The sequence below is a fragment of the Sus scrofa genome, chromosome 2 (assembly GCF_054392235.1).
Source record: "Sus scrofa isolate SSC_HxYL_T2T_F1_AM1 chromosome 2, Sscrofa_HxYL_maternal_Yorkshire_Landrace_v2.0, whole genome shotgun sequence".
Lineage (NCBI taxonomy): Eukaryota > Metazoa > Chordata > Mammalia > Artiodactyla > Suidae > Sus > Sus scrofa.
This window is the reverse complement of record NC_139384.1, coordinates 15,243,875-15,266,836: the sequence shown is the minus strand read 5'-3', so window position 1 is coordinate 15,266,836 and position 22,962 is coordinate 15,243,875. Positions and strand designations below refer to the sequence as shown.

Here is a 22,962-nt window from a genome sequence, read left to right as displayed (position 1 = left end):
ACTAATTTTGTGGATTTTTTTTCACTTTCTTGATAGTGTCTTTTAGCAGACAGAAGTTTTAATTTTGATGGAGTCCAATTTATCTATCTTGTCCTTTGCTGCTCATGCTTCTGCTCTTACTTTTGAATTCATTGAAAAAATTCCAGGATGATAAAGATTTACCCATCTGCTTTCTTTTAAGAATTTTATAATTTTAGCTCTTGTATTTTGGTCATTCATCTGTTTTGTGTTCATTTTTGTATGTGGTATAATGTATGGGTCCAACCTCATTATTTTGCATATGGAAATAGTTGTCCCAATACTATATTGTTGACAAGACTAGTCTTTCCTCTTAAATGAACTTGTTGAATTTGTCAAAAATTAATAGACTGTAGAGTTATATCTGGTCTCACACTTCTATTCCATTGGTCTATATGTTTAACTTTATGTCATATCACATCAATTTAAGAACTGTAGCTTTGTAGGAAGCTTTGAAGTTTGGGAGTGTGCATCCTTAAACTTTGTTTCCTTTAAAGATCATTTTGGTTATTTGGGGACCCTGGAAATTCTGCATGCAATTGAAAATTAATTTGTTTCCTCAAAAAAAAAAAAGGCTGTTGGAATTTTGATAGGGATTGTGTACCTGTACATAGCTTTGGGTAGTACTGCCATCGTAACAATGCTAAGTGTTCTGAAGTTCCCATTATGGCTAGGTGGTAACAAATCTGACTAGCATCCGTAAGGACATGAGTTCAGTTCCTGGCCCTGCTCAGTGGATCCGGTTTTGCCATGAGCTGTGGTGTAGGTTGCAGATGTGACTTGGATCCCACGTGGCTGTGGCTGTGGCTGTGGCTGTGCCCTGCAGCTGCAGTTCCAATTCAACCTCTAGCCTGGGACTTTCATATTCCGTGGATGCAGCCCTAAAAAGCAAAACAAAACAAAACAAAAACAATATTAAGTGTTCCAGTTCTTGAATTGTGAGTGACTTCATTTATTTAAATATGCCTTAATTTATTTCAGAGATATTTTGTTGATTTCAACATAAAAGTCCTTAACCTAATTTTCCCCTTTAATGAATATTTCTCTACTTACAGGCAAATTTCACTTCATAGGGTTATCTTCCCCACAGTGATGCAAAAGTGTAGGTTATTTATTTGATTTCCCTGCTCTGAATGGTTTTAGGGAGGATGGGTGGGCAAATTAAATTTCAGATGCTGCCACTATCTTAAGTTTGACCTTTTTCTACACCTTTCAAGTGGAATGCTGTATGTATTTTCATTTTATTGATAGCAATATGAAATATCATGCATTTCTTTTGGCAATCTCCTAGGGTAGATCTCATACAGTAAATTTTCTGTTGTGATCTATATTTTCCTTTGTAATTTTTATTTATTTATTTATTTATTTATTTATTTATTTATTGAGGACCAAAGCCACAACATAATGAAGTTCCTGGGCTAGGGGTCCGATTGGAGCTGTAGCTGCCAGCCTACACCAGAGCCACAGTAATGCCAGATTCGAGCTGTGTCTGTGACCTACTCCACAGCTCACAGAAATGCTGGATTTTTAAACCACTGAGCAAGGCCAGGGATTGAACCTAGGTCCTCATTGACACTAGTCAGATTCATTTCCACTCTGCCACAAGGGAACTCCTTCCTTTGTAATTTTAATGGCATGCTTTTACATATATAAATGTAGTACCTTATTTAGATTTATTAGTGACAAAGAAATGCTATTTACATTTGTATTAGTTTTTGTTAAATTTATTGTGCCTTACTCATGGTTAAAAATATAGCCATTTTTTAAAACTACTTAGGAATACTTGCAAAAAAACATATTCTTTATTACTGAAATTCTGTGAAATGTATGTGATTTTTTTGTTTTGGGGGTATACCTTAGTTACTAAATGTTTGTTGTTTTTCTTTTATTTCGAATTGAGAGTCTTTGTTTATTACTCCTCTCATCTTCCATAGTTTCTGGTTTATGGATATCACTATCATTGGATATATACATATTAATAACTGCTATAATTCCACCTGCTATAACTCCATCATGGATTTATTTTTCAATAATACAGCATTAGTTTCTTTTAGTATGTTTAAGGCTTTATTATCTGCATTCTCCTTTGTCACATGGTATGATGTTGGCATCCTATATCTCTTTATTTGTGTTTGTCTAGTATCTTTGTGTATATATGTACACACACAAGAAAGTGGGTGAACAGCACCATAAGTTTTCAGAAAATAAGCACACCTCTTTAGCATGGAGATCAAGAAATTACTATTTAAATTTGTAACATTAATATTTTACCTATTTGTAAATTTATACAGATTAAAACTATATAGACAACTTTTTTTATCTGGCTTCTTTGTTCATCCTTATATTTCTACAATTTTTTATCATTTTGCTTGCACATTTCTTTATTCCTTTTGCTATGTAGTGTTCACTATATGTCCCAAATTTTATATGTAAAATGTGAATGGTTTTCTAAGTTCCTTTTTGTTTTTGTTTCTTTTTTACTTTTTAGTAAAAATTGTGAATAGTGGCATTTTAAAGACTCTTGTTATATTTGGTGGACATAAATAAATATTTACATGTGTTACAGACCTGGATAAAATTTCTTTTTTTTTTTTTTTTTTTTTTGCCATTTCTTGGGCCGCTCCAGCGGCATATGGAGGTTCCCAGGCTAGGGGTTGAATCAGAGCTGCAGCCACTGGCCTACACCAGAGCCACAGCAACGTGGGATCCAAGCCACTTCTGCAACCTACACCACAGCTCATGGCAACGCTGGATCGTTAACCCAGTGAGCAAGGGCTGGGATCGAACCCGCAACCTCATGATTCCTAGTCGGATTCGTTAACCACTGCGCCATGATGGGAACTCCAGGATAAAATTTCTGAGTAGTATATTACCTGTGTGTTCATTTACTTTAGATATGGTAAAATGTATACAAAGCAGAGTCTTTCTAAAGAGAGCTCATGCATCTATAACAAGATCACACCTAGTAGGACATAGATGTCCACCTTTTAAGAAGAGGTTATATTTCAAATGTCAATGCTCTCAATGATAGACCTTTGAAAAAGCAAAAGGAAAATTCTGAAGATGCAAAAGAAATAGACAAGTCCTTTATCATCATGGCAGAATTTAGCATATTTTTTCAATTGATGAATAAACAAGCAATACAATGTCTAAAGTTACGGAAGTTTTAAGTGACATAAATAACATTTAACATAGTTAATATTTACAGAATATGCCTCCCAACAAAAATAGCATAATGTGTTTTTCAGTGCACATACAAAATTTACCACAATGATTATTTGCTGGATCATAAAGCAAGCCACAGCTAATGCTAAATGACTCGAATCATTCAGAATAGCTTCTCTTTACAAAAATAAAATTAATTTAAGAATCACTAATTCTTTAATTTTTAAGTTTACTAAATCTCTTTGTTTATGAGTTTCACTTGTATATTGAGTGGTGTTGGGTTTAACTTTTCATTAAATCTATTAATATAATCAATATGTTCTAGAATATTCTGTAATATTTTACGTCATAGGCATGATATTTTACATTGTATACATGCATACATTTATACGGATATATAAAGCTCATGTGTGTATATTAATGGATAAAAGGCTTTTCACCATTTCATTTGTTTTGGTTTTTTTGTTTTGTTTTGTTTTGCTTTTAGGTAAATTTGCATTTTGTAAGGATTTTAATATTTATGCCAAAATCTATACATTTTATTAATTGCCTTTTTATTTGTGCATTTACTTATTATAAATGAATTGAAAGTAAATGTTAGTACTCTTTATTATCCAAACCTTATGATTGTATAAGTGACCAAAAGCCAACACATTACTTCTAGTGCAAAATTGAAAAGTGGAAAAACAAAGATAAAATTCGAAGTTGAAATTATGCTTGAATATGGTTAAATAATTTACCATCTTTAAACATGTTTTCTTATTACTGAAAGAAAGGGAGACAGAATGAATAACTTCCAAGTTTACATTCAAATCATGAACGTCTTATTTTCTATTTGTTTCCCTGTTATTCTCTCTGAAGCAATGAGTACACAAGGTGTGTCTTGATTCAAATTATGGTATCATCCTGCCATCTAGTGTATATTCTATTTGTTTTGCTTGTAAGGGAAGGAAATTCATATTCATTGCTACCAATTTGCAGAGGGATTTTGTACTACTAGACCCTATGAAAAAAATTCTACCATTCACTGTGTAATTTGGTTGAGAATGAGACCACAAATAGAGAGTATAGAGTCAAATTGGTTGTTGGGGGAAAGTAAAAACATTTCTTTCTCATTACGTCAAACAAGGATAAACTTAAGGGGAAAAAAAGCTTTGCCTCCTGTGCAATAAGAAATAATACCAGACTGGGACTTTTGAGATCCATTATCAGATCTACTTTAACGCTTTAATCTTTCCTGAAATAAATGGCAGACTGAGGATTCAGATTAAAAAGGTAAAGAAAATTGCCTGTTATCACTTGAATTATCCTGGAAATCAGAACACCAGGCCTGGGCTACCCTTTATACTTTCCATTTTCAAAAGTATCTGTATCTATATACCTATATCTCTCTGCATCTATGTATTTATATATCATCCTGAATTTGGGAGGAGATTTTGAATTGGATTTTGTATTTTTTAAAGTATGATATATATATATCATATATATATATATGTACTTGCAGGAATAGTCTCTTCATTTTCAGGCAAGGATCAATAAAGCTCGCATTGAAGCAAATCCTGATTTCTTAGGATGTTTAGAGTATTCTATTTAATTATGGTAATAGTTTTATATTGGGTACACCCTTAAACCAACCTGTTAGATATGTATAAACTCTGGGTTTTGAGAATCATACAGATAGTTTTAAAGCAGTAAAGAATTTTGAGAACATCGAAAATGAAATGATCCTAGAGAAAGCTATAAACTAATATGAGGATTAGCCAAAGGATATGGGAAATGCACGGAGGCATTGTGAAATGAAGTTTTATTTTTTGTCTCTATTTCTTCCTAAAAAGCCATCCTTTCCTTTTATTTACATTTAAGTTGACATCTCTGTAGCCCCTTTATGTATTCTTTTAGTGAAACTGAGAAACCCAGAGACTCAAGTCATTCATTTTATTTGGTTCTTGGACACTACGGAGAAAAGGTCTTTTTGTCATTGTTGCTGTTCTGAAATGGGTTTTCCTGTGGTTTTTAAATTAACCTTTTTTCTGGGTTCCCATTGTGACTCGGTGGGTTAAGAATCTCAATAGTATCCATGAGGATGCTGGTCAATCCCTGGCCTCTTTCAGTGGATTAAAGGATCAGGCATTGCTGTGGCTGTAGCGTAGGCTGCAACTGCACTCTGATTTGACCCCTAAGCCTGGGAACTTCCTTATGCTGCAGGTGCAGCCCTAAAAATAATTTAATTAATTAATTAATTAATTTTCTCTCTTCTTGACACAGAAAAGGGACCAAAGCTTCTTTCAAATCTTAGCTTTGGTGTACTTGAAAACACTGGTCAGAGTCCTCTTCTATTTTTCTTCTGTGTTCCAGACATCTTCAGGTCCCTGTTTGGTTTATTAGATGCTGTAGTTCCCATATACCCATCTCACTGCCAATGACTTCACATTGCAGATGCCTAAACAATTATCAATAGTTACTGGGAACAATTGACTCACTTGCAGTGAGATGCTATCAAGAACTTAATGCTCCCTTCTGAACTAAAATGAAAAAGGCAGTTATTGATTACTGCTTTTTGTCTACATAATCTAATTCAGCCAAAATAAATGCCACAATTATGAACTTAGAACTGAATCAATTTCATTTACAATGTGTAGACCTTTCTACAACCACAAAGTTTTAATATCACAAACTTATTCTGTTGGCACGGAATCATAGTATAGGATTCAACAACCGGCACAGATCTCCGCTGGATTCTTTACACAATTTAAATCCCAGCTCCTACTTTTATCTTGTACTCTTAACTGCATAAATCTACCTCTAATTGGTAGACATGAGCATTCAAATTCCTACCTTGGTTCAGATTATCTTCTCTGCTTAAAATGTACTTTGCATTTTTTTTATTATTCCTTCAATTCTATCTTAACATTATAGTTCTGAGACAGGAGGCAATGGGCTCCAGGATAGACATTTGCAACTGGCCTTTTATTAAAGCTTCCTGAGGAAGGAGATAGGCGGGCTCCAGAATAAACCTTTACAACTAGCCACCTTTCTATAATTCGAGATAGAAATAAGAATAACTGGTACTTGTCTTCTGTAAACGTGGATCAAAAAAGGCTCTAAGCCCGGCTTCGACAAAAGACCAAGCAGTCACATACTTCCCATCCTCAGGGTCAGGCAGACGCCAAATATACATGACCTCTAGGTCAGAAAGGGAAGGGGTGCCAGGCCATAATAAGCCTAGATAACTTTCCCACCATGCCTTGCTTTAGAATCCATCTTGGTCCAAAGATGTGCACACAGATCACAGGAGGTCCAGGGTCTGGTCAGGTGTGAAGGATAAAACAAGATAATTGCTCAAAGGAAGACAAAGACCTGGAATAACTGTCCTATATAAGTGACTTAAATCGTCTCTCTGGTGCACTCCCCATTCAGGAGGATGCTCCTTGGGGTATGGATTACTGCTTTGCTTTCCACTGCTTCTCTGAGTGCTCTCCCACGTGTTGCACTGTGTTTCTAAAAATACATTTTGTACCTGTTTTTACCATCTTTGCCTCCTTGAAACATTCCTGCTTTCAACAGAGAACAAGAATCAGGGCAGTGCTGCTTTCAGCCTCTAGCTACTCTAGTGGCTGGGATTCCTGGTGTTCATCCAGGCTGCCCAAATTCAATTCCTGAACAGAGAATTAAGACCTCACTCCAAGCCATCACTCACTGCTGTCTCTCTGAGATCAGTTCCACTCAAAGTTCAAAGTCCTATGGTAATTTAGTCAATCAGGAAATATCTTGGACATTATTCAAGTATCTCAACATGTGAAGAGCACTCAATATTCTGGGCAAAAACTTAAAAATAAACAGAACAAAAAATTATTATGCACAGTGACAATGCAGACATGTGTAGTATTTTTAAAGCAAATTATCATTTTCCCCACTATATTATAATGAAAGGATAACAATCATATTATTATAATCCACAATTTGGAGGAAACCTAGGTCTCTCCACCCCCACTCAGAGGACATCCACCTACTGCTCTGAAGGTAATATTGGATCTTGAACAATCAAGGAATTCATTCTATTGCGTGGGCTGATAACTGTGACCTACAAACCAAATATGGCCTACTGTTTTTATAAATAAAATTTTATTGGAAGAGTTACATTTATTGATTTATGTATTGCCTATGGCTGCATTCATGCTATAGGATGCAGAATTGAGTAGCTGAAATCGAATAGAATTTGATATTTGAAATTTTACCCCATGAAATGAAAATATTTACTGTATGACAAGTTCCAAAAAAAAGCTTGCTGATACCTGTTCTATTAAATCAAATCACTGATATTGAAATATTTATATGTTAAGATAGGGCAGCTTTTTGAATCAGACCACATTGATAAATACATGTTCATATATAGACAGGGAAAATCAGAAATTCAATAATGATTAAGAATTTGGGGATTGCTGCCCAACAGCTGATTTTTTTCTACATTTCTGTATTTTCCAAGTATTTAAAGATAAAATACATTTTCTAGTTCAGCATTCTTAAAAGACAAATGGGTTACTGTAAATCTGCTATCAAGGAAAAAAATAAAAATCAATTAAAAGACAAATGGGTTAGATAGAGTCATGATTAAATTATTCACCAATCTTTAGAAAAAAATCTTATGCAAACAAAATATCACAGGAGCATTACTTCATCTAATTGCTCTATTTGTGGTCTCCTGGGCAATATTTCAATGATATTCTCTAGGGTTAACACCCCTAAGGTTTTGGTGGCATATATATCTGACACGGCTTGATGTTCGGGTTCAGCATTTGGTTGCATTTTCTCTTTATCACTTCTGAACTTACTTCATTTCATTTTTTGTCTTCACCCACGGCACATGAAATTTCCCAGGCCAGGCATCAAACCTGCATCAGAGCAACCATCCAAGCCACTGTGGTGACACCACCAGACCCTTAACCTGCTGAGCCATCAGGGAACTCCCTGAATTTATTTTAATAGAGGAAAAGCCATTTTCTTAAACTATTTATTGAACCATACTCCAGATTCCTGTTGCTATTTTTCAGGTTTATCACTATATGAAAAATAAAAGAAGTTGGATTCTCTTGCAGTAATTTTCCAGGAATCCGCAATCTTAGCAAAGCAACTTTATTAAATGAATAAATCAAATTATTTTGCAGTCAGGTGAGTTGATTAAATTCTTATTTCATTTTAAAAGGAAAATAATATTTTCCAATAATCTTCGCTGGAGGCAAACACATGTAAATCTAACTGCTAGGTTGTCTATTTAATTTAGCCGCCTAGAAGTATTTGATTACTTATATTTTACTACCTTTATTATTATTCCCTAGGTTCATTTCTAGGCAATATTTCAGTTTTTCTCAATAACAGTATTCTTACCCTTTTCTTTCTATGCATATGTTTTAATAACAAATAAGAATTATATATTGTCATGTATCATTTGTGCTTCTATGCCTTATTCCCCAGGATAATTCTCATAAGTGAAAAATTGAAGATGAGGTTTATATTTTATAATTTTATGGTTTCTTAAACACTTATTAGAGTACTGAGCCCATAGTCGGTCTGCAATGATAGATGTCCCTGGAAACGAGAGAAAGAGTGTACACAACACCTGTGCTCACAGCTGATCATGACTGATATTTCCTGGGGGGGGGGCTAAATCGGAGACCTAGACCTTGGCTCCAAGTCTATTGATAAATACAGAGTGTGGGAGGTAGAGCAAGAAGCTACAGGTATGGAGAAGATGTGTGGGTAAGAAGGAGCAAATGTATATCAGAAACTATACTTATCTTTGATGGTGATGATTTTCCTTTCAATTCTTGGCTGCTCAGACTTTCTTATAGCAGCTATTGAAAACAAATACTGATTTGGCGGGGGAACATCTCCAGTGATAGAATGTGCACTAAATGAGTTTTATATTAAATTGAAAAATATTTTCAGGGACTCATAAATGTGATGAAGGATTAAATCACATGCATCAAGTCAAAGGAATCTAAAGGAACATTTACAGAAGCGAGTGAGGACAGGAGAATGACATCTATATATGCGCAGGAAACCTTTAAGTGATACATTTTATTTTGGAGGATAAAGTCATAACAACTGAGTGAGAACAATAAATACTTAATTTCAGCTCTGAATGAGACATAGATTTTTTTTTTTTTTTTGGTAGCATGCTGTGTGAAATGAACTTCTCTTTATGATGATTGCATTAAAAGGTGTCAGTAAGAGGTTAGGAAGTGACTTTGCGAAGAATGAATTATAATGGCAGAAAAAGACAGGGAAATTTGGAGGGATACAGGCTATTTTTAGAAAAGAATTCAATGCATGCTTCCCCCCCCCCCCCAAGTATCCTTATTGTATGCTAATTCAGGAAGCTTAGGTCTCCTGGGATTTCCCAATGGCTACTTGTTTCTAGGACTAAATGTGAGTCTCAGTACACTGTGAGTTTACAGTAAGGTGCAGATTTGATAGGAAATTATAACTTGAACATTATTCATAATATAATAATATTATTATGTGTTTGCCCCAACATGTATATTATATGCCTAGAATTTACTCATTCAAATACTCATATTCATTTATTCAATACATTTTGTTGTGTGCCACATTATCCTAGTATCCCATCTTCGTTTTTGTGATTTTTTGGTACTATAAAACAGAAAATGATAAAATGGTAAATGACGAAAAATAAGCAAAATATGTAATGTGTTACAGATGTGGATGAAATTGTTATTGTGGGGGAGGGTGACATTTATTGACTATGGCCATGAGTCAAGTGGAGATGTTCCAGAAGTTTAGGTTCTTGTCTCTTCACAGAAGAAATTTAGAAATGAGGGAGAAATTGAGAAAGAAAAGTGAGGATTTATTTAAGTGAGAAACACACCTCTTCAAGAGAGGCAAGCTGCTGCCCTGTGTTTCTTTAGCATTACTGGTTATAAGGAGCATCTCACTGTGTGAGCAGACTATTCACTGGGAAGGTGGTGTTGGGCGGGGGGGTCCTATTCTTTAATTTTCATCTCAGCTCCAACTTCCCAAAGGGAGGAGCGATTTTTGTCCTTATTTAGCTTTCATCTGAAGTGTCCTGGCATTGGTGCATGATGGGTACTTCTTATCGGCATAGCTAATTTTATTATAATTTTATTATAATGTGGGCATAATGAGCAACAGGTTACTTTCAGATACTGGAGATTTGCACCCTTTTCCACCTTTCTTTGTCTGCCCCTAGGGCACTTATCACCCCTAAGTGCATGGTTCCTTGTCAGTCTGTAAGTTCTTGCATTTCTTTGTCTGCCATGGATCCCACTGTTTGCATTAATGCATGGTTTCCAACCTTCTGGCCCCATGTCCCTCTTCCTTGCCCATACCTAACTATCTGTCTGCTGTAACATAGATAAAATTATTGGATGAGATCAAGAAACTTAAGTGCATGGGGCATTGGAATAATTATCTCTATGTCTGTAGAAACCAACTCAAAGCAAGATAATCCCAAATCAATTAAAAACCATACTATAACACCTCAGGGAGCACTGCCCTGTCTTTGGAGTCTTTGAGGTGGACTAAATTGACTATTTGATGTTGATGTTATAGAATTATCTCCAGTATAATAAAAATAGTCTGGAGATAATATTATTTCCATGACAAATCCCTCTAAATATATTATAAATACACCAAAGAAGAGGTGAAAGCTCTTTACAATTTCAGTAATTAAGTAAATGTAGCTGATGAATTAGGTTGTTCTTCTGCAAGAAATACCTAAAATGAGGGGAGAGAAATGTGTGATTAAGTGTTAACAGGGTTATTGGAAAGGAAGATCCAGAAATAGAGCAACAATAGCAAAATAAAAATTGACCATTTTGCTGAGTCATTCATTGCCGTTTGAGTTCTACATTCTTACAGTAAAACAAGTTAGGCAGAGAAGAACTGGTAGATTCTCAATGGTTTCTTAATATGTTTCTCTCAAGAGCAGCATTTCAACTAAAATCGTATTTATGCAAAATATTAGGCCAGTCTGTCTCATGAAGCCAGCTGCCTCTGAAGATACCGAGTCACATCCTTTGAGACAGGGCCAACTCTAACTTTGTTTACCCTAACTCAACTGATGTCTTTTATTATTCCAGTTGTACATATTTCATACTCTTTCTAAAACTGTGATATTAGTAAATTCTAGCTTTTGAAAATCATGTAAAAGTTGAAACCAAGTATTTTCCATAACACAAATTATAGATATTCGCTAGGTCTCTCCATATTTCCTCATTTTAACCTGCCATATCCAAAATTTACTTCTTATTTCTCTGAATCAAATTTTATACATTGTCCACAGACACCAAAAAAACCAGAGTGATGGCGTCACTTTCACTCTCTTGGGCTTCTCGGAATATCCAGGTCTCCAGCTGCCACTCTTCCTGGTCTTCCTCACCGTCTACACGGTCACTGTGCTGGGGAACCTGGGCATGGCCCTGATTATCAGGCTCAGTCCCAGACTCCACACCCCCATGTACTTCTTCCTCAGCCACCTGTCCTTGGTGGATTTCTGTTACTCCACAGTCGTTACCCCCAAACTGTTAGAGAACTTGGTTGTAGAGGACAGAACCATTTCCTTCACTGGATGCATCATGCAGTTCTTCTTTGCCTGCACATTCGTGGTGACAGAAACTTTCATGCTGGCCGTGATGGCCTATGACCGATTTGTGGCAGTTTGTAACCCTCTTCTCTACACGGTTGTCATGTCCCAGAAGCTTTGTTCCTTGCTGGTGGGTGCATCATACTCTTGGGCTATGGTCTGTTCCCTGACCCTTACCTGTTTTCTATTGGAATTGTCCTTCAGCGGGAATAATGTCATAAACAACTTTGTCTGTGAGCATGCTGCCCTTGTGGCTGTTGCCTGCTCTGACCCCTACATCAGCCAACAGATCATCTTAGTCTCAGCCACCTTCAATGAAATAAGCAGCCTGATGATCATTCTTACTTCCTATGTTTTCATTTTTATCACTGTCATGAAGATGCCCTCAACGGGGGGGCGCCGCAAAGCCTTCTCCACCTGTGCTTCCCACCTGACCGCCATCACCATCTTCCACGGGACCATCCTTTTTCTCTACTGTGTGCCCAACTCCAAAAGTTCATGGCTCATGGTCAAGGTGGGCTCTGTCTTTTACACAGTGGTCATCCCCATGCTGAACCCACTGATCTTCAGCCTCAGAAACAAAGATGTGAAAGAGTCAGTCAAGAAGTTAATGGATACCAAATCATTATGTTAGTTAATGTAGAATGGCTAGGATTTCCTTGTTTTCACTTTCAAGAGCACTGTGGGGAATTATCTGAGGCTTCTAGCATTTTCACTACTTCAGATTCCTTTTCCCTCAGAAAGAAAAGCAGTACACATATTTAATGTAACTCCTCAATTGACCATTCAACATTTAATTTAAAGTGTAGTAGATTATCTGTAAAATAATAACACAATAATTAAAGCTCAGCCCATTTAAATTAAATCTCTAGACAGAGGTTTTTCATGGAAAGTTTTTTGAGTAAATACACATTTCATTTCATTTGGCTCCCAGCAGGTAAACAGGTAAATCTTCCTTTTTTTTTTTTTTGGCTGTGCCAGGAACATGTGGAAATTCTCAGGCCGGGAATGGAATCTGTACCACAGCTGTGACCCCAGCCATTGCAGTGACAATGCAGCTGTACCACAAGGGAACACCTGTTTTATTCTTTTTTAAGTCATTGAAGAATGGGTTTGTTTATTTCCTCTGAAAATATATAGCTAACCCTGAGGGAGAATCCATCCAATGCAATACAGTAAATTAAGAGTTGTTTGACACTTAAGTATTAAATTTAAAAGATATAGTTATGTAATTCCACACAGAAAGCACTGGTATATTATTAATGCAAAGAGGGCATACCTCTGTAGCCACAAAGTCCAGCATATTGTTTGGTTAACACATAATTGTTAGTATAAAATTACAAGTTAGGAGTTCCCGTCGTGGTGCAGCGGTTAACGAATCTGACTAGGAACCATGAGGTTGCAGGTTCGATCCCTGCCCTTGCTCAGTGGGTTAATGATCCGGCATTGCCAGAGCTATGGTGTAGGTCACAGACGCAGCTCGGATCCTGTGTTGCTGTGGCTCTGGCGTAGGCTGGCAGCTACAGCTCTGATTCGACCCCTAGCCTGGGAACCTCCATATGCCTCAGGAGCGGCCCAAGAAATGGCAAAAAGACAAAAAAAAAAAATTAAATAAATAAATAAAATAAAAATCCTTCTTAAAAAATAAAAAAATAAAATTACAAGTTAGTAATTTTTAGTATAAAATTCACTATTTGTATATAAAGCATCAAAAAATAAAGGTTAATAACTGCAAATTTTGGGAATAGTTCTAGCAAATCTAAAATTATCATTCATTCCAGTCTTGGATTATGTATAATATAACTGACAGAAAAAACATTTATGGACACAGAATAGAGTGAAATATATTTGACATATATTTGACATAAAGATTTAGATCTCAAGTCCTTGGATTTAAGATCTAAATCTTTAAAAAAAAAACAGATGATAGATATTAGGTAAATTATATATTTGAAACTGTAACTAGTTATCTGTCTTGTGGAAGAAAACAAACCTAATCTCTGGATGGCTGCAAACTCCCTTATAATAATTTGTTGGTTAGTCTGAAAAATGCTTTTGAATGTGCAATTATTCACACAAATGTAACTTAGAAACGCTCCGCAAATGTCAAAAGTATATATATTTAATCTAAATGAGTACACTTTCCATGATTAAATGATTGTTAATATAAAAGATTTCATTGTGGTTTCTAAAAAGTGCTAGTGATAGGCTCTTTGTTTCTGTGTATAAATTATAGTCTGCTTTAAATTCTTGTTGATGGTTTGGATCGATGCAGCATTTGTGGTTTGTATCTAAAGAGCTGTGGCAAGATTTCTGATAAAGTTATTCACAAAATAAAAGAAAAATGTACAAAATCAATAGTCATCTAATGGAGAAAATGTTGTAAGTCGAATATAAACCACATTACGTAAATACTAATTTTGATACGTTTAGTAGTGATATGACTTTAGGAAATTTGTTGGTGCTGGACAATTGTCTTATGATAGATACATATATTCCAGGGATGGCAGGTGATTTTTTTTGTTTGTTTGTTTTTGTACAACTGGTCTCCCTTACTCTTCATCATCTTAAAAAAGAGACTGACCCTGAAAGAGAAAATAAAATTGAGATGGGCAGAGAGCAGAAAGGATTGGCGCCTATTATCAGTGCTTTGTGTTTCCTGGGTATTGCTGCTTAGATGCATATACAATTCATTCAAGGTCAAGGACAGTCCTGTAGATGAAAAATTTTCATTCTAAGCACAAAGGTGAAGTCCAATGGAAGTATATAAATATAGTCCTGAGCTTGTGAATCTGAGGGAAGTAACATCTAAGAACGATTTTCTAGTTATATTTCGTCTTTATTTCCTACTGCTATTATCAAAATTCCAGGAAAGCCTTATAAGAATTATACCGTGTCCCCCATGTAGATGGCACATTAGAGAAGATATGTCAGTCTTACATAAACTTAGGCCAATTATAGAATGAGAACATTTTACAGTTCATTGTATGCTACCAACATCACCACATAAGAAAATTATAAGACAATATATCCTAAATATATAGGCAAATATTTAAGACATCAAATAAATTCGTTGATATATAAAAAAGATAATACTGGCTTTCCCATTGTGGCACCCCGGAAACGAATCTGATTAGGAACCATGAGGTTGCGGGTTCCATCTCTGGCCTCACTCAGTGGGTTGAGGATCCTGCATTGCCGTGAGCTGTAGTGTAGGTCGCAGACGCAGGTTGGATCCTGCGTTGCTGTGGCTGTAGTGTAGGCTGGCGGCTATAGCTCCAATTAGACCCCTAGCCTGAGAACCTCCATGTGCTGTGGGTGCGGTCCTAAAAAGCAAAAAAATAAAATAAAAAAAATCTTATCCAAAAGATATTTAATCCAAAAAAATGCAAGTTTGGGATATCATTACTATTTTATCGATGCAATTCATACATTAATAAAGTAGAAATACCTGTCACCTCAACATATGTGGATGATAATGATATTAAGCAACTATTTATGATAAAAATACTCAGCAAACTAGGGGTAGAAGGTTGAAATGAAGAATTTTTTTTCCAGTTAATGAATTATCTGTAGTATTGGAGTTTGAAGCCCTGGAATTTTAGTTAGAAAGAGGACAAGATTTTTCCTTTAGGAAAATTCGAATGAATTCCTTTAGAGCCTGAGGAATAAAGATAAAATTAGGATCAAATCTCATTTCCTTTTTGAAGCTGGCTTATTTTTGTTTGTTTGTTTTTTGTTGAAGCAAATCCTCATACATAAAATTAACCATTGCAAAAGAGAAAAACTCAGTAGCTTTAAACCCTTCCCTATATTGTGCAACCATATATCTTACATACTTAAAAAATATATCTATCACCGCAAAAAAATGTATATATTAAAGAATTTTTCACCTTCCTCTGCTCCCAGGTCCTGATTATGACAATTTTCTCTCTGTCTCTATATACTATTTACCCTTTTTATCTATTTCATAGAAAAGGAATCATAAAATATGTGATTTCTGTGCTTAGTGTCTTTCATTTAATATAATGTTTCCAAGGTTCATCCACATTAAAACATACACTAGAATTTTATTTTTGTAATTGAGTAATAGTTCATTGCATATACTATATTTAATGTAACTATCAATGTTTTGGAGGCCATTTGGGCCATTTGACTTTTTGGCTATTGTGAATAGTGCTGCTAGGAATATTGAGTTGTGTGTATTTATTTGAGAACCTGTTGTCAATTCTGTTTCATATACACCTAGGAGTGGAATTGCTGGGGACCTGGAGTTTGTTAAGATTGGAGGTTTGAGGGCACAATACCTTGCACTGCACTCACTTAGGCTATCAAATCTGAAGAATTCATAAAACCTAATTTGCTAATTTGTTAAAAGGATTCAAGCAGCTCACCAAAAACTACACTCACCATTATGGTTTATCATGAGATAAGGTGATAGATCAGTATCCCACCCAAAGTAAGAAATATATAGGATAAAGTCTATGAAAGTTTCAAAAGAGACCCTTTCTTTTGACCCCTCTATGTTTAGAATCATAGGACTATCTGTATACATACCATCATAAGAAAATAGAAAAATAAATTAAACTTGAATTGATAAAGCTATCTCTAGACTATTGTCATATAGATGGTTTTCCCTGACATATTTATACATATCTTACATCCATATGAAATCTAGATATGTACAGTCTTGTTTATTTTTAAAAATAAATGAATGGAGTTGATTATGCAAATACCCTAAGGCTTTAGGAGAATAATGTGCAAGCCGGGTGTCACATGGGACAGTGTTGACATCTAATTACTGGAACTGTGGTCTTTAGGCACTACTTCAGTGATATTCTCTAGTCACCACATCCCTAAGGTCTGGATGGCATATATTTGTGACACCGTTTGGTGCCAGGATTTAGTTTTCAGGTTTGATCTTATCGTTGGTACCTCAGTTTTATTAATTGGTTGGAAAATAGTACCATATGAAAGAGAGAAAAATTCTGGGGATTCCTACTACGGCAGTTTTCAGGTCTGTTTCTATTAAACAGTAAGGAGAATTCTTGGTCCATTAATTACTGGTTCATTAATCTGAGCAGAGAATTCTTCAATAGATGACTCATTCAAGTGCCTCTGTATTTAGGTGAGTTGATTCATTCCTTTGTTCTACTTTAAAAAGAAAATACAAGCATTCCTGTTGTGGCTCAGTGGGTTAAGAACCTGCCATAGTGTCATATCCATGAGGATGCATGTTCAATCCCCAGCCTTGTTCAGCGGGTTAAGGATCTGGCATTAACACAAGCTGTGGTGTAGGTTGCCGATGTGGCTTGGATCTGGTGTTGCTGTGGCTGTAGCACTGACCTCAGCTGCAGCTCTGATTTGACTCCTGGCCTTGGAACTTCCATATGTCACAGGTGTGGCCCTAAAGAGAAAAAGAAAAGAAAACAAACAAACAAAAATACAGAGTTATAGTAATTTTTGAAGGAGACAAACACATGTGTAGAACAAAGTACCCACAAGTCCACTTAGTTTGGCTGAGAAGGCATATGGTATTATTTTCTAACTTTTTTTTCCTTTTGTGTGTGTGTGTGTGTGTGTGTGTGTGTGTGTGTGTTTAGGATACACCTGTGGCATATGGAGTTTCCCAGGCTAGGGGTTAAATCGTAGCTGCAGCTGCTGGCCTACACCACAGCCATGACAACTCCAGATCCGAGCTGTGTCTGCAACCTACACCACAGCTCACAGCAACACTGGATCCTTATCCCACTGAACAAGGCCAGGGATTGAACCTGTGTCCTCATGGATGCTAGTCAGGTTCATTCCCACTGAGCCACAACAGGAGTTCTCTCTAATTCTTTTTGCTTTCAAATGATATACATCCTGGTTTTCAATGAGGATCCACCATGTAGCCAGCAATGAAATAAACATTTTGGCAAATAGAGGATAACAAAAGGAGGGGGGCTTGTCTTCACTTTTCCTGTAATCTTCAAGGGAAAAAGCAGCAGGAACAGTCATATTTGAAAATGATAGGATGTAGCGTGTGGTAATGGTGAGTTATCAACATGAATGTTCATATGTATACAAAGGAGAAGAAACCATGAGAATGTCTATAATATTGGGTGGTGAAATAAAACATTTAAGAGTGGGAATCAAATGGGGAAATAGACTATAGGCAAGTGCTATGTAACAGAGCTTGATAAATCCACCTTCACTAAAGAAGAATGAATTAAGGGATAACGAGGTTGAATTGATAGACCCAAGCTGTTTTGGAAAAGTCAGGCTGAATAATGTAAATGTTATACATTCACTAATACCATTTATTTGGAATTTAAAATCACTGACTGTCAGCCTAAAGTGATGAGGAAAAATCATTCTCTCAGTTTTGCAAAGAGTATTTTCAGTTGAAGGAGTGTGGGTGATATATTATGGCCGTCATCTAGCTTTGCACTGCTGAGATTAGAAATGTTTGTTCGAGAGGATCTGCTGAGGGAATGGACTTTGGAAGATATCTTTCCTGTGGACAAAAACATGGGGGAATCAAAGAAATCTACAGTGGGATGAGAGAACTTACAGGTGAATAGGGATATATAATTTGGCACCTTAGACTAAATGTTCAAATGAAATTCTACAGTGTTTCTCTTGCTTGGGTTGTAGAGGAAGGGATTTCTACATTGAATTCTCAAATGTGCCCACCAGTGGATACCTGTCCATGCTCCTGCCTTATTTCCACAACCATATAAGGTTTTTGCACTCATACCGATTATTTGTAATCCAATAAATGAGAAAGCTAACTAGGAGTTCCCCAGTGGCTCAGAGGGTTAAGGATCTGGTATTGTCGCTGCTGTGGCTCTGGTTGCTGATGTGGCAAGGGTTTGATTCCTGGCCTGGGAACATCTGCATCTCATGTGCATTGGCTAAAAAAGAAGAAAGCTGAGTACTTACTTTGCATCACAGCATGACTTATATAGTCATTATTGAAGTATCTTTTTCCATTTTAGTGATTTAAATGTTATATTCATAGGCGTGGGCCTAAAAAAAAAAAAAAGCAAAAATAAATAAATAAATAAATGTTATATTCACATTCTCATTTTACTGTTGAGGAGATGCCTAGGGATATCAACTAATAATCAAGAAATACTCTAGTGCCCCATTTGAAGTAGACATTTTCCTGACACTTATCTTTGGAGACGCTTTAAACTGAATTCTAAATGGCAAAATGTATTTTTTCCGCCTCCTGAACTTATATGAATTGTCCAGTACTTTCAAGCTTCTTATTTTTTGTCACCCAACTTTCAAAATCTGCTACATTGGAAAATGAAGAGCTTTTTGTTCAATATTATTTCAACTATTGTCACTGCAGACATAACACATATTTTGTTGTGAACGTCTTGATGAGTAATACAATAAGATATGAAGAACAACATGTAAAGAATTTCAAAATTAGTTCAACATAGGTGAAAAAATTTAGTATACTTTTACAGCACAGCTCCAGAATGGCTTGAGAATGTGGGGTTACTAAAAATAAGAAGGTCACTGGAAAGGACATAGAACAACCAAGAAAATTATTAAAATTAACTGTTTTGCAGGGATGTTCCCATTTTTAAAAATTAATAAGTATATGTTAATTGTCTCATTGCTTAAGAAGTTAAGCAGGTAAGAAACCGTAGAATCTCATGATATGCTTTTCTTCCAAGGCAACTGTTTTCACTAAACTCCAGTTCATGCAAAGAGAATGTCCCATGAAGTCAGCTGATGATACTGAATTTTGTTATTTGAAATAAACAAGGTCTAGTTCTTATTGTCTTAAATCTGTTTTTGATATCACATCCACCCCAAATTATGATTCTCTGTATTATTGTTATATAAGTGGACACTAGTTTTTGAAACAAGAGGAAGGCTGAGGTTTTTGTTTGTTTGTTTGGTTGGTTGGTTGGTTTTTGTCTTTTTAGGGCTGAACTCGTGGCATATGGAAGTTCCCAGGCTAGGGGTTGAATCTGAACTACAGCCATAGCCACAGCCATAGCAACACACAGATCTGAGCCACATCTGCGACCTACACCACAGCTCATGGCAATGCTGGAGCCTTAAACCACTGAGAAAGGCCAGGAATTGAACCTGCATCTCATGGATGCTAGTTGGATTTGTTTCCACTGCTCCACCATGGCAACTCCCTCGCACTGAGCTTCTTAATGCATTTTCTATTCTCTTACCTATTTAAAATTCTGTTTCTTCCTCCCCTGGATCAACATTCATCTTTTTCCACAGCAGAAAAGAAAACCAGAGTGATGGCGTCACTTTCACTCTCTTGGGCTTCTCGGAATATCCAGGTCTCCAGCTGCCACTCTTCCTGGTCTTCCTCACCGTCTACACGGTCACTGTGCTGGGGAACCTGGGCATGGCCCTGATTATCAGGCTCAGTCCCAGACTCCACACCCCCATGTACTTCTTCCTCAGCCACCTGTCCTTGGTGGATTTCTGTTACTCCACAGTCGTTACCCCCAAACTATTAGAGAACTTGGTTGTAGAGGACAGAACCATTTCCTTCACTGGATGCATCATGCAGTTCTTCTTTGCCTGCACATTCGTGGTGACAGAAACTTTCATGTTGGCCGTGATGGCCTATGACCGATTTGTGGCAGTTTGTAACCCTCTTCTCTACACGGTTGTCATGTCCCAGAAGCTTTGTTCCTTGCTGGTGGGTGCATCATACTCTTGGAGTATAGTGTGTTCCTTAATATATACATACTTTTTATTGACCTTAACCTTTTGTGGGACTAATTTTATAAACAACTTTGTCTGTGAGCATGCTGCCCTTGTGGCTGCTGCCTGCTCTGACCCCTACATCAGCCAACAGATCATCTTAGTCTCAGCCACCTTCAATGAAATAAGCAGCCTGATGATCATTCTTACTTCCTATGTTTTCATTTTTATCACTGTCATGAAGATGCCCTCAACGGGGGGGCGCCGCAAAGCCTTCTCCACCTGTGCGTCCCACCTGACCGCCATCACCATCTTCCACGGGACCATCCTTTTTCTCTACTGTGTGCCCAACTCCAAAAGTTCATGGCTCATGGTCAAGGTGGGCTCTGTCTTTTACACGGTGGTCATCCCCATGCTGAACCCACTGATCTACAGCCTCAGAAACAAAGATGTGAAAGAGTCAGTCAAGAAGTTAATGGATACCAAATTATTAAATCAATGTTAAGTTGATAAAATGTAAAGTTAGACATAATCATTTTTTTTTAGGATTGTAAGAATTTTTCAGTAATAAATCAATGCAGGAATCTATGCTAGCCTTGCAACTTACAGTCCAACATCTGTTCACTCTTTTATTTTATTAAAATAACCTTCAATTACAAATAATAATAGAAATAAAAGACTATTTAAACCAGATTTTTGATTTGGATATTGAAATATAAATGTGTTAGTATTCCTGACCTTGTCCTTGTCCTGGTAAATTTCATTTTATTTATCATTTATTTTTTATTTTATTGTATTGTATTTTTTTCTTTTTTTAGGGCCACACCCATGGCATATGGAGGTTCCGAGGCTAGGGGTGGAATTGGAGCTGTAGTTGCTGGCTGACACCACAGCCATAGCAATGCAGTATTGGAGCCATTGTCTGTGACCTACCACTACTCTTGGCAATGCCAGATCCTTAACCCACTGAGAGAGGCCAGGGATCAAACCTGCATCCTCACGGATCCTAGTTGGGTTTGTTAATCACTGAGCCACGAAGGGAATTCCCAACAATCATTTTAAATTAGTAATTTTACTGGTGTAGCTCTGTTAATAACTGCTAGGTCATCGAGCTTCACAGCTGAGCTAACCAGATGAGCTAACCTTCAGTCTAGAGACCTATGTGTATGTCATCTTCCTTGGACCATTCGAGTAATGGTCTTTTTGAAAGCAGAGTCAAAGTAAAGCATTCCCAACAACTAAATCATATTGCAAGTCTGTTTGGGTCTTATCTGTTAATATTTTATGAGTTAAAACACACACACACACACATAACTGCTGCAGAAGAGGAAGTTCCCTCTAAATGTTTTGTTTTGGTTTGTTTGTGGGCAATAAAATCTATCAGGATTCTCCTGTGTCTGTGTCCCCAAGGTTAGGCAGTAGATTTAAAATAAATGAGACAGAGAGTTCCTGTCGTGGCTCAGTGGTTAACAAATCCGACTAGGAACCATGAGGTTGCAGGTTCGATCCCTGGCCTTGCTCAGTGGGTTGGGGATCCCGCGTTGCCATGAGGTGTGGTGTAGGTCACAGACACAGTGTGGCTCAGATCTGGAGTTGCTGTGGCTGTGGTGTAGGCTGGCGGCTATAGCTCCAATTAGATCCCTAGCCTGGGAACCTCCATATGCCCCACGGGAGCAGCCCTAGAAAAGGCAAAAAGACAAAAATAAAATAAAATAAAATAAAATAAAATAAAATAAAATAAAATACACAGTAATAGAGTATAATTTCTAGTTTGTCTGTTCTTCAAGGATATCTCCATCCTCCCTCCACAATTTCTTGACAGTTGCAAAAAAAAAAACAGTATTTCTTAGTCATTTATTAATTATATTTTTCAAGAAGGCATCAACTCTCTGATTAAAAGACTGGAAAAATTTAAACAAAAATTTTAATTTTGAGAAAGGATGTGTATGAGCTTATTAATACTATCAGGGAAGCCATCAATAAAAATAAATCAGGAAAACCTGGCTTTTGTTGGGTTGATTCAACCAAGGATCATCTTTTAATTACAATCTGAGGGATATTGGAATCAAGCAGTTTTTGGCAGCAGAAACCTATGTAAGCTAAATAACAGCAATGTTTACCTTGTGGTTTATATTCAACAGGCTAAATTCTACTTTCATTATTCTCAGGACCATTGTCCTAAAACTGAAAATATGTCTCTAATTGTTATGTTAGGTACTTTAGAGGGTAACAGAAGAAATGTTACTTGTCTTATCCTAAAGAAGTGATATATTCAAGAAAAAAGCTAATATGCATACATGTATGCATACACACAGACGTAAACACATAATAAATAATTATACGCTAGGCATTGCATAAACATTATGATGCTATAAGTGGAAAGAAAATAAAGCAAGAGAAAAGGCGTTTAAATTAACCAGCAAAGTTTTATTGGAAGAGTTATGTAGTAATTTGTGAAATGACACAATGTG

At 36.4% G+C, this 22,962-nt stretch overlaps 3 protein-coding genes across 3 annotated transcripts in view; all 3 read left to right on the top strand.

Moving 5' to 3' along the window:
• Positions 1-22,962, top strand: part of LOC146405189 (olfactory receptor 1165-like) — a 458,625-nt gene that overhangs the window by 426,809 nt on the left and 8,854 nt on the right. The gene's annotated exons all lie outside the window — the stretch shown is intronic.
• LOC146405191 (olfactory receptor 5D3) lies at positions 10,114-16,388 on the top strand. The gene has a single exon (XM_085015185.1). The coding sequence runs from the start codon at positions 11,637-11,639 to the stop codon at positions 12,438-12,440; it is 804 nt and encodes a 267-aa protein (XP_084871311.1). The 5' UTR covers positions 10,114-11,636; the 3' UTR covers positions 12,441-16,388.
• Positions 14,415-20,996, top strand: LOC146405190 (olfactory receptor 5D3-like). Its single transcript, XM_085011655.1, has 3 exons — positions 14,415-14,469; positions 16,721-16,745; positions 20,060-20,996. The coding sequence occupies exons 1-3, from the start codon at positions 14,415-14,417 to the stop codon at positions 20,994-20,996; spliced, it is 1,017 nt and encodes a 338-aa protein (XP_084867781.1).